This window comes from Danio rerio, chromosome 24 (assembly GCF_049306965.1).
Source record: "Danio rerio strain Tuebingen ecotype United States chromosome 24, GRCz12tu, whole genome shotgun sequence".
In the NCBI taxonomy this organism is placed as follows: Eukaryota; Metazoa; Chordata; class Actinopteri; order Cypriniformes; family Danionidae; genus Danio; species Danio rerio.
The window spans coordinates 27,991,055-28,003,250 of record NC_133199.1 but is presented as its reverse complement, the minus strand read 5'-3'; the positions used below and the strand labels follow the sequence as shown (position 1 = coordinate 28,003,250).

The following is a 12,196-nucleotide window of genomic DNA, read 5'->3' as shown; positions in this document are numbered from 1 at the left end:
TTTGGCGACCTCTGATAATTAAAGGGACAAAGCCGAAGGAAAATAAATGACTACACAACACACTTTCATAGCAACTTGTGAATATTTAACGTTTTGCAGAAATGTCCAATGGGCAGCACGGTGGCGCAGTGGGTAGCACAATCGGTTTTGGGCCACCGGCTGGGTCAGTTGGCATTTCTGTGTGAATTTTGCATGTTCTCCTCGTGTTGACGTGGGTTTCCTCCGGGTGCTTCGGTTTTCCCCACAAGTCCGATAACATGTGGTATAGGTGAATTGGGTAAGCTAAATTGTCTATAGTGAATGAGTGTGTATGGATGTTTCCCACTGATGGGTTGCTGCTGTAAGGGCATCCGCTGTGTAAAACATGCTGGATAAGTTGGTGGTTATTCCAGTATGTCGACCCCAGATTAATTAAGGGACTAAGCCAGAAAGAAAATGAATGAATGAAATGTCCAATCTTCATACATCCTGACAGAGTAAATATGGACCTCAATGTTCTGATGCATATGTGTTGTTCATTGTGGACTGATGGCTGAAAATGTTTGTGTAAATTGAGCTTTCCAAGCGCTACTACAAAAGCCACATCAGCAAGCATTGGCTTACTAAAACATACCCTGTCAGCAAATACTCAAATGTCCTGTTCATATATCACCAATATAGACGAGCGTCACTAAGAGAACAGCAGTAATAATCTCCAGAGAGAAGCGGTGACCCTGGGTTAATATACAGTTACTCTACTTCCCTGGTATGTGCCTTAAAAATCCCGTTTCCCATAAAAAGATATCATGCATGAAATTAGCACTATTACGCAGCTTGTACTTTCAACAAATAACTTTACAGGATCTTTGCAATCCTTGCAGGTTTTCATTATATGTGGGAGTGTTACAGCAGCTACAGAACAGAGGTACGGTTCTCTTATATTATTCATTTTTTCCATTGTGTTTACTCTTATCTTATAAATGTTAACTTAAAGGGTAGCAGAGTGGCTCAATGGTTAGCACTGTCGCCTCACAGCAACAAGATCACTGGTTGGCAGTTGGCATTTCTGTGTGGAGATTGCATGTTCTCCCGTGTTGGTGAGGGTATCCTTCAGGTGCTCCCAGAGACATGCAGTATATAGGTGAATTGTTTAAACTAAATTGGCCGTAGTGAATGAATGTGTGTGAATGCGAGAGTGTATACTTGTTTCCCAGTACTGGGTTGCAGCTGAAAGGGCATCCACTGCGCAAAACATATGCTGAAATAGTTGGCGGTTCATTCTGCCGTGGCCACCCCAGACAAATAAGAGACTAAGCCGCAGGAAAATGAATGAATGTTAACTGTAAGAATTAGCTCTGTAATAATAGCTGTATGTAATCGTAGTGACAGCTGAAGTCAGATGTTTGCACACACCTTGAGGAATCTGCAAAATGGTCATTATTTTACCAAAATATAAGGGAATTTTTCAAAAAATCATGTTTTCTTTTTTATGTAATTTATTACTGAACTAAATAAGATGATTCACATAAAAGACATTTCATAGTTAAAGTGCTGTTTAGGAGGGAAGATTTTTTTTCAACACATTTAAACAATAATTATAACAAATTTATTTTGTATTTGCTATAATGATAATAAGGCTTAATTAGGTTAACTAGGCAAGTTAGTTTAATTAAACAAATCATTGGGCAATGGTGGTTTGTTTTATAGCCAGTTGGGAAAGATTTTATATATATATATATATATATATATATATATATATATATATATATATATATATATATATATATATATATATATATATATTGATCTTTTAAATAAAAACAAAAATTTTAATTTAAACTTTTAATTTAGTTTTATTTTAGTTTAACCAAACTTTATTTTTTTTTTTACCAGAATAAAACATATAATAGGAAACACTGTGAAAACTTTCCGTCATCTGTTAAACATGACTTGATAGATATTTATAAACGAATTACAATTTCACAGCTTTTGTTTGTTTTTGTTTTTTTGTTTGTTATTAATGCTAGTTTTTCATGAAATGTGTCCTAAACAGTTAAACTACCTGCTGATATTTAGGAAAAATCCTTCAGGTCCCAGAAATTCTTTGGTATTTCAGCATTATTGTGTATTTGATCTCTTTCAAAAAAAATTAAAATTACTGTATGATTTTGAGATCCATCTTTTCATATTAAGGACACCCGAGGCACTCATACACTGCAAAAAATACTATTCTTACTATTTTTAATGAGGTTTCTAGTCCAAATATCTGCACTGTAAAAAATTTCCAGGTTTTCACAACAAGTTACTGTAATTTTTCACAGTAAATTACATTAGTATCTCTTCACAGTATTTAACTGAAAAATTCACAGTAATATGTTGTATTCATAATTTTATTGTGAAATTACGGCAGGTAGCATGATTACAGCAAATTACTGTGAAAAGGGCTATATCTTTTGCACGTTAGTTATAGAAATTCAAACCTTTTTTTTAACTCAACGTAGAAATTAATACAAATGAACTTTTAACAGATAATAACAATGTTATAGCCCCCAAAACGATTTGGTTACCAACATCTTTTTGGTTGTACTGCACCTTTATTTAATTTTATACAGTTAACATAGAATAGGAAATAATATTTAATGAACATAACTGTGTGCTTAGCCAAAACATAATGAACTGGAATAAAAAGTAATTAATTAATGAAACCAAAGATTGTTAAAGGGCCATGAAACCCCCTCGTTTCAGCAGGGTGTTTTCACACCTCTACTTTGGAAAAAGTCAGAAAAGTGGGCGTGTCCAGCTCTGTTTAGGGGGGAGTGTCGGAGGAACTACAGTGGGATGGTGTGGGAGTGTCTATTTGTGCACGCGCGAGTTTCAGAGTCAAAATACACACCCACAGCGGACAATGTGACTGTGTTTACATGGACATCTGTAGTCGAATTATTTGCCAAATTATTAAAAGTTGGACTTTAACTGCAGTTTGGCTCTTTCATTCAGGGAATTCATTCATGCCTCTCGCGACAAACGAGATATTTGATTCAAGGAACTGCTGCAAGCGTGTATTTTTCATGCAATGTTTGATACCGCACGGCGAATGAGAGAGAAAAAAACTCCGCATTTCCCGGAAACTTAGATGCACACGGCAGGTAGCATCAGAAAGCCGCGTGTGTTATTCCGGTCACTAAATGCGGTGCTAACATTTCTGCACTCAGTGCAATAGTTAACTTAATTCGATACGAACAAACTGAATAAACAAAGAGCACTGGTCGCTCACTTACCAAATCTGTAGAGACAGGACAATCACCAGCAACTAGAGCCGCGTCTTTATGGAGAGAATACTACAAGCGAATTCAGATTTCAGCGTTTGCAGATGAGAACAGCTCTCAGGTAAACAATAATCCTCAGACATGTAAGTTATTGTTGTCGAGCGTCGCGTACACTGTTAATCCACACGTGAGACTGAGCTCTCACAGAGAGAAAATGAAAACGAAACTTAACTGCAGCAAACTATAAAAGCAACACTTCACGCTTGTTTTGCCAACACAACGTGGCGTCTTTGTGGCGTAAACACGGTGACACTAATGAATATTAATGAAGTTCCACAATAGAGCGCGCTGATTGGTTTGAACCAAGCCTTACTCATGCATTAATGTATCACACTGTAAGACGTAATAAGACTCACTCAGGCACAGACGCCCAGTCTGCACGCTGGAATACAACGCTATTATGTCATGACCGTGACGCAGCTTCAAAAATTCGTTTCAAACAGGAAGTACAAATTTGCTTGAAATAACGCAAAAACAACCAATTTACACTTTTTAGTGAAATATAGGTGTCCTAATAGTGTTTTTAGCAGTGTGGGACACATATACGACTGTCAACAGCTCAAAAAATGTGTTTTGGTGTTTCGTGACCCTTTAAACAGCCAACAATTATTTCAATGTCAAGGGAAATGTCTGCTTTAGACGGTTTCATGAGTATTGGGCACCTGTCATCGCCTGGAGGTCAATAATCTCAGAATATATATATATATATATATATATATATATATATATATATATATATATATATATATATATATATATATATAAACCACAGATTAGAGTTTTAAACAACTACATTCTAGCATGAAAAACAGTTAAAACTTCATTTTCGGACGCATATAGAGCCATCGAAGACAGGGCAATTGTCCCAATGTCTAGCCTGAAGACAGGCGCCTCTCAGCGGATACATGATCAATGAGCGCCGTTACCGCCTGGAGGTCATAGATCTCCGCTACCGGCAAAACACACTTAAAATTACTCACAATCTTTACTAACAATCCACAGATTTGAGTTTTGAAGAACTACATTCTCGCATGAAAAAGTGTTAAAACTTTATTTCATTACATATTAAAAGCAATATTTATAATAGTATGTGCCTTCTCATCCACCTTACAGCTTGATGCAGCTTGGTGCGAAATGAATCCTGGGAGGAAAAAATAATAATTCTCAATACACTCCAAACGAACTTTATTCTTATTGTTAAAGTCAGAGATATGTAATATTTTGAATGGCGAAGAAAATAATTAACTTTATATTTCAATCAATATATTACTTTTGCACTGCTTCGGTTCAGGACTCGTGTGACATTGAATCAGATTCAGATATTTTATCAGACGTGTTCATAAGCTCATAGTCATCAACAAGCAATTCGTGTACAAGCAGTACACGGACCAAGCAATATGATGAAATATTAATGAATTATATGTCTGCGTCTTACAATATTATACTAAAAGGAATCGTTTTCAGGCGAATTCGACTCTTTACTGTTCACTTAAAGGAGCAGAATTCGACTCTTTACTGTTCACTTAAAGGAGCCGATTCATTGAACAGAACTGACTCGACTCGACCGCAACAAGCGCCATCACCACAGACAACGCCTGCGTCGTCTCTTCACCCAACGGATTCATCCTCGGTAAGTGTTAAAATATGACTTTTGTCCGTTAAATGATTGTTGTATGTGTATTTCTGTATAGTGCATGTCACTTAACAGGAATTTACCGAGTACTTTAGTTGTACTCGCACGTACAGGGTTTAAGCCCGCCTTTTTTTTTAAAACAAGAAATTAACGACGCCAGATGGTGATTGTAGTGTTTTCTGAGGTATTAGCATAACGTTAACGTTAGTTCCTGAAAAAAAGAAAGGGAATTTTCTTTAATTAACTTCTTGTTAACTGCATTTTCTGTTTCAGTACAAGACTGAAGTAAAGGTGAAATGACTAAGGTAAGCTCTGACCTTCACTTAAGTTAACGTTACGGTTAACGTTAGTCACCATCATGTACGTTATTTTGTTCACTGTAACGTTAACGTTAAGTTAGTTAAATAAACTAAACTCATTATGAAACAAGTCTGTTTTATTAAATGAGGCTTATAATACAATTCAGTTGTATTCTTTTAAACTAACACTAACACAGTACTTATTGTATATTTCTCACTGGTGTTAATGCATTGCTAACATTTACTAATGAGAACTAATTGTATATTGTCACTAACTGTAGATTTTATTTTTTGGCGTTCAGGTGTAACTGATAATAGCTGAAGTGTGAGGTGAGTGTTAATTCTGAGCACACAAATATAACCTAAATTCATTATCACAATCTAAACCTATAAATATATATATATATATATATATATATATATATATATATATATATATATATATATATATATATAGATTATGTGTGTGTGTGTGTGCGTGTGTTAGGTTGAGTCTTATTCTACTCTTATTATATTCATATTTTTTTGCAGCCACAGCCACTGATGTTGAAACACTGATGCTACCAATCAACCCTCGCTTGATTATTAAAGGTAATGTTGATGCCTTCCTCATTTTTATTAGATTTTTAAATGTCAGGTTTTTCACAGATTTGTTGTGAGCAGTTTCTTGTACAAACTCTTTTTCTTCTTCCAGAAGTTCCACCAGTACCTCAAGTAGTAGTAAATATTAGACAAAGATTTTTTTAAACTATAGTTTTTATTTTTATTAGCAATTTTACTGGGCATGTGTGTTTGTTTGCTTGGTTTTTAATAGGCAGAGCATGGAATGTCAACTTTGTTTCTACAAACAAATTTAATTATTCACAAACACCTCTAATTTAGTCCTTCTTTCCCCCTTTTAGTCTTATTCCTTGGAGGGTCGAGTGGTCATGGGACCTCACCTGGATTTCACAACTGACTTTGGATCTGGTCTGAAACTAAAGTATGCTGAAGATGCCTTTTGCACTCTGGAATTAAAGGTAATGTCTACAATAAATATTGTAACTGAGGGCTTGTTTTGGGGGGGGTTAAACAAGGAATGTATAGGAGCACAAGTCATGACTCCCCTTGTCCCCTTGTTATAAAGGGCCGTGTTGCAGACACAATTTGTTTGTCTGTGCTGGAGACCAGAGGGGAAGCTGTCTTTAAAAGGATGGGGCTCTTATACCATATGTGAAGTTACCTATTCAGGTGAGTGGATTACATACAAGTCATTGCAAATGCATAAATAGTGGGAAATTTTTACTGGGCAGCACAAATTAAGTAAAACTCAAAAAACGTTGAAAAATATTTTGAATGTTTGCAAAAAACTTGATTGAAATGAATACAACACAAGTGCTGTATCACTTCAATCAAGTTTTTTTTGCAAAATTTTCCTAATATTTAAATCATGAAAAATTAGCTTGATGCAACAAACATCCTGCTAGTATTTAAGAGCAAGTACTGTGATGCATGTGTTAACTTTGCAATAAGTGTGAACCCAGCATTAGATTATAGTCTGTAAACAGAAGGTGTAAATCAAATCAACTGTTTTAAAATGCTCTGCCTAGGTCATTAAAACCACTATTTGTTGTTGGACTGTTCTTGATTGTGTGTTTGTGATGGAAATGTTTTTCAGATGTTTTTGTTTAAATAATTGCAGTTTGACTGAGCTACAGTGTTGTCAGCATGTTCAAACTGAGCTGACAGTAATTTTGCTCTGTAGTGCAGCAGTAGTGTCCCAGTAGTGTTGTATGAAGCTAACTGTTTGTCTGCCCTTTTGCTTATAGGTGCTTTTTCGGCCCCAGTTTGGAGATGGAAGACAGACGAAGTCCAAGAAGCAGAGAAGACACATCAACCAGCAAGTGTGTAAAATTATTATCAGGAAAACGATTGACCTTAATAGACGACTGCATAATTTAGCAAAAAGTTTTGTCTCTCTCTCTCATGTGTGTGTGTATGTATATATATATATATATATATATATATATATATATATATATATATATATATATATATATATAATGAGAGAGAGAGCGCACTCTGAAGCACTGCTTTTTATATGTATGCTACATATGATGTCAGATTTTTTTTATCAATATGTTCTTATAGTATTTTTTGAGGCTTAACCTTCACCTTTTGAAAGTTTTCTGAAATGTTTACACAGATGTCATTAAACTGTTAAATAAATCTGTAAAATGTATGTGTGTTTGTTTTTATTTTGATTTTAGAGTCTTCTCAGATCACCCAAAAATGAAGATTCTGTCGTCATTTACGCATCCTCAGGTTGTTTGGACACAAAGAGGAATATTTAATATTTTTATTCCTGTGTTTAAACAAAAAAAAAATCATTTTTAACAGAGCTTGAACAACCTGAGGGTGAGTAAATCAAGATAGAATTTTCATTTTTGTGTGACCTAAATTTGCTTTGAAATTTTACAGCACCAAACTGTTAAATTACAGTAATCCAGGATATAACTGTAACTTTACAGTTAAATCAGGTATTTAAACTGCAACCTACTGCTAAATCACAGTAATCATATTGCAAATTCACAGTAAAATATAGTTAATTCCACAAGATAATACTGTGAAATCACAGTAACGGACTTTATTATCTACTGTAAAGTTACAATATATGGTTGTAATTTCACAATAATTTAATGTGACAAAACCACAGTAAATTACTGTGAACTACCTCACAATAATTTACTGTGAATTTACATACAGTAATTTACTGTGAAAGTAATGCAATTATTAGCCAGTAATTTACTGTGAATTTAAGGTCAAATTTTTTACAGTGTGTGTTTTCCTTAAAATAAGCAAAATAATCTTGTGTTTATTTTGAAATAAGATTATTTTGCTTGTTTTAAGGAAAACCCCACTTAATTTTAACTATTTTGTTTCATCCTTGACACATACAAATTTTTATGACTATGAACTAAAGGTTTCTTTCCTTATTATTTTTGTATTTAATGTAAAACAAATACATGTAGGTGATATAGAGTTGTTTTAAGGGGCAGAAAATGAGAGCATCATGACAGTGTGTCTTTGGGGTTCAGGGTCAGAACAGAAGCTGCTTTACTGTATGTGAGGCTGAAGCAGATTAAATAGACGATTACAGTATCTCTACTAAACTGTCCACCCATTCCCGCATCTGATAAAGGCAATCCTATTACGGTGATCACTGATCAGGGCTCTCCGTGGCCATTTTTTTTCTGCATCAAGCCAACAGATTAACTGTCTTAAGTCTTTTCTCATGACAGTGTAAAAGTAGTTCTGTCATGTGTCCACACGTGAGCATATTTACGTTTTTATATCTGCTCTCTATGTATGTGTGTACTTTTGTTTGTTAAAATAAGCTGCAGTGCCACAGGTATATGCAATATATTGATTTTATACACTAAAAAGCGATCAGATGACCTTCCTTTAAAAAGTGAGCAAACCCCATCGTATTAAAATTGAAGGAAATTAACTACATTATATTCTTAATTATAAAAATGAAACCCTATAGTTACAAGTCACAAAACACTCAAAGATATATATATATATATATATATATATATATATATATATATATATATATATATAATTGCTGCTTAATTCAATCTACTTATTTAAAATGAGCTCAATTAACACAACTCTTAAGTTTTTTTGTGGACAACGTAATTGGTTTATGTTCAGTCCACTTAAAGTTATAAAAACAATGAGGTTAACTCAATCAAGTCAACATGAAGGAATTGTGTTTAAACCAGTAGTTTTTACAGTCCAGTTTTACTCACTTAAGTAAAGTCAACTTGTTGCTTTTGCGACAGTAGCCTTTACTTACTTTTTTATGTGAAATAATCACTTTTTGTGAGGTTATACAAAATTGATGCAATTATCAGATGGCTACACTAAAATATCTGTACAAAGATATTTGCATTAGACCTGCCAATTAAAGCAATATTGGTTTATTTGAATATATATAAACAATACAATAGTATACGCAGAATGACATTTTAGTTGGTGACTTCAAGATTGTTATTATTTGCTCAGAAAATGTAAAGCAAACAAAACTGCACATTATCATTTGATGCTTTTCGTGAAGCTCCTGAAATAAAAGCATGAACATTGAAGTTCATTCTCTGTGTCTTAAGAATACATTTAAAGAAATTGTACTTTATAAAACTACCTTTTGTAAAGTCTATAACGCTTTACATTTACTTCATTAACGATCTTTTAAGAGGGTATTTCTCAGCTAAATTTATTATGTGATCAATTAATCGCCACATTGTGCAATACAGTGGTTGTCAAACTTTTTTCATCAAGTACCACCTCAGGAAAGAAAATTGTCCCTCCAAGTACTACCACAATGAGCAGTATTAAAATACAATTGCGTATTAAGCCCAGTAAAGCAGCTAAAGCTCTGAACAACACCTGGAAATGTTGCCTGGACCTCAGAAATAATAATAATAATAATAAATAATAATATAATAAATATTATTATATACTATATTCATATTTAAATCATTTTGATAAATTTTGAAATATATGTATAATGTACATATGACATATTTGATTCCTCTGCGTACCACTAGAAGAAAGCCCGCGTACCACAAGTGGTACAGGTACCACAGTTTGAGAACCTCCGGTGTAATACATTAAAGTGACTGACAGCCCTAGTTTGCATTTACTTGTTGATATAGATAAGTACACCCTGTAATGAAGCTTTCACTCATATAATGAATCTGTAAATGGCAGAAAAGGAACTTCTAAACACATTACTGTTTTTTGTACTAGAATTTATATGAGTTAACCACACAATATGTGGTTTCAAACTATTGGTGCAGGATATCACAATTTTTGCAGATATCCAAAAAGTCCAAAAATGTTGAATAACTTTGGTTGTTAGGCAATGTCGAAACAAATATCTTATTTCTTTATGTGTTCTGTTTTGTTTTTGGGGAAAGTTTTAATTTTCAAGTGTTTGGTTTGTAACATTCTCTTCAAGCAGTCACTTCTGACCACTAAATTGACTCAGATGCAATTTTATCACACACATTATTGCTTAATTTGGTTTTGTTTTTACAATCAATTTTTATTAATGCAATGTAAACATTTTTGCACATTTCAACAAATTTTTTGCTATATTGGACTGATACCTAGCTTATGTTTACATTTCAAGTATTACCAGCTGATTTATTGAAAGCAACAATAGTATGGTGCATTACTATTTCAATTAAGATGCACTGTAAAAAATGCAGGGTTCCACACAATTCATTCATGTTGACCCAACACAAATTAATTAGGTTAACTTAACACTTTTAACAAATTTATGTGGATTGAACATAAAAAATTAAGTTCTAACGAATTATGTTGTTTCAGTTATTTTTAAACAAGTAGTTTGAACAAGCAAAGAGAAATATTTTTTGAGTGTGTCAAAACAAGTCACTTTGTTAATCTGCGGAGTTCAAGGCACATTAGGTCATTTTCACTGTTACATGAGTGTTCACAACCAACAAAGGCATATAGTTTGATGATGTGAATGTGGAACAGGATATGTTACATCCTACAGAAACCATGATCATGAATTCAAAACTTATCATGGTAGCACGGCGCAGAGTAAGGCTGAAATATGTCAAATGAGAGCACTGAAGCAACTGCTGATGAGAGACGAGTGTGAAATAGCATGAAAAGCAGCAGAACTTTTATCATGCCACAATCTACCGCTTCAGGTTCTTCTGGCTGTGATCATGTGGATTGTGGTTTATCAAAATATAGACATTTAGAGCTATGTTATAATGCTACAGTGTTATTATAAAGCAGTGTATTAAAACAGACAACATATTAAATTACCTTTGGTGTTTCCATGTTTTATATAAATAAAAAACAAAAATTATAGGGTGTTTGGCGTAATAGCATGGCGACACACGTAAAATAGCTTATTTCTCTGGATTTGAAAAATCGTCGAAACAGTTGGAATAATCTAAGTATACTGTGCCTTTAAATATTCTAAATCAAAAGTTGTCAGAACAGACATGATGGTCTCATTATGCAGTTAAAAGCATAAATATACGCAAAGCACATAAATCAATAGCTACGGGCAAGTTTTGTTTGAATATACATTAACACAGCTGTTTATTATCATATTTGTTTACAATATACAGTATATGGTCACCTCCTCATAAAACCAGACATGAGGTCCATGGGTACAGGAAAGATGATTGTGGAGTTTCTTTCAGAGGCTATCTCGGTCAGCGTCTGCATGTAGCGTAGCTGAAGCGCTGCTGGAGACTCGGACATCACGTTTGCAGCTTCTTTCAGAGCGCGGGAAGCTTTCATTTCCCCCTCCGCTGCGATCACCTGTTCAGGGTTGAGAACAGCTTTAATATGCTCATTTTACTAAGGCAACACTTCAGTAAGCATGAATTCATTCTTCATATAAACACAATTCACTCAGTCTGACCGCTGGCACACACCTTTAATTACTCGGAAATTTCCGTTGAGCTGATTTCCAGCTTGTTTTTCCACTTGTGCCATAGTGTGAGAACATAAAGGCTCAGGTTTCCAGTCAACAATGTGACTTGCATTGTTATAGTGATCAATGAGAGAGAGCTCTAATATGGAAGGATGATAACATCAATGTAAAAAAGGGAAGGATGGATGATTAAAATAAACAATTTTGTTTTCTTTCAGGTTATTAAATTATCGGTTAATTTAAAATGCAGCATGAACATACAGATTGTGTTTTTTTTTCAATAGTGACTTTTTTGGTCACTTAATATTATGGTTATTTTTTATAATAATAACAATAAGAGCATTATTGAAAATTAAAAAGGGATCATAAATAAAGCTGCTGCAAAACAGATATTCTAGTTATTTAATTGCTGAATCAGTTAATAAAAAATTGTATAAATGTATATTTAGCTATATAAGTATCTATATTTTAATTTATTGACCAA

The 12,196-nt window shown here is 33.8% G+C and overlaps 1 protein-coding gene and 2 long non-coding RNA genes across 7 annotated transcripts in view; 2 read left to right on the top strand and 1 right to left on the bottom strand.

The window, feature by feature from the left end:
* Positions 1 to 655: 655 nt before the first annotated feature.
* Positions 656 to 12,196, top strand: part of LOC141380703 (uncharacterized) — a 15,017-nt gene continuing 3,476 nt past the window's right edge. Inside the window, exons 1-2 of the long non-coding RNA XR_012399394.1 lie at positions 656 to 745; positions 861 to 904. This is a non-coding gene — a long non-coding RNA (uncharacterized lncRNA). The remainder of the gene's footprint in view (positions 746 to 860; positions 905 to 12,196) is intronic.
* On the top strand, positions 4,858 to 7,207 carry LOC137489244 (uncharacterized). Of its 4 annotated transcripts, none has more exons than XR_012399370.1 (6): positions 4,858 to 4,935; positions 5,212 to 5,243; positions 5,540 to 5,567; positions 5,769 to 6,256; positions 6,364 to 6,467; positions 7,064 to 7,207. It is a non-coding gene; the product is annotated as an uncharacterized lncRNA (long non-coding RNA). The 4 variants fall into 4 exon arrangements; XR_011008642.2 differs by having other exon boundaries at positions 7,046 to 7,207; XR_012399371.1 differs by lacking the exon at positions 7,064 to 7,207 and having other exon boundaries at positions 5,769 to 5,828; positions 6,140 to 6,256; positions 6,364 to 6,555.
* The window catches only part of zgc:112408, a 7,496-nt gene continuing 6,386 nt past the window's right edge, over positions 11,087 to 12,196 (bottom strand). Inside the window, exon 7 of one of the 2 annotated variants that reach the window (NM_001017597.2) lies at positions 11,087 to 11,597. In NM_001017597.2, coding sequence (NP_001017597.2) covers positions 11,409 to 11,597 — 189 coding nt within the window. In that variant the 3' untranslated portion in view covers positions 11,087 to 11,408. The remainder of the gene's footprint in view (positions 11,598 to 12,196) is intronic. The other variant, XM_073940367.1, reaches the window with a different exon arrangement.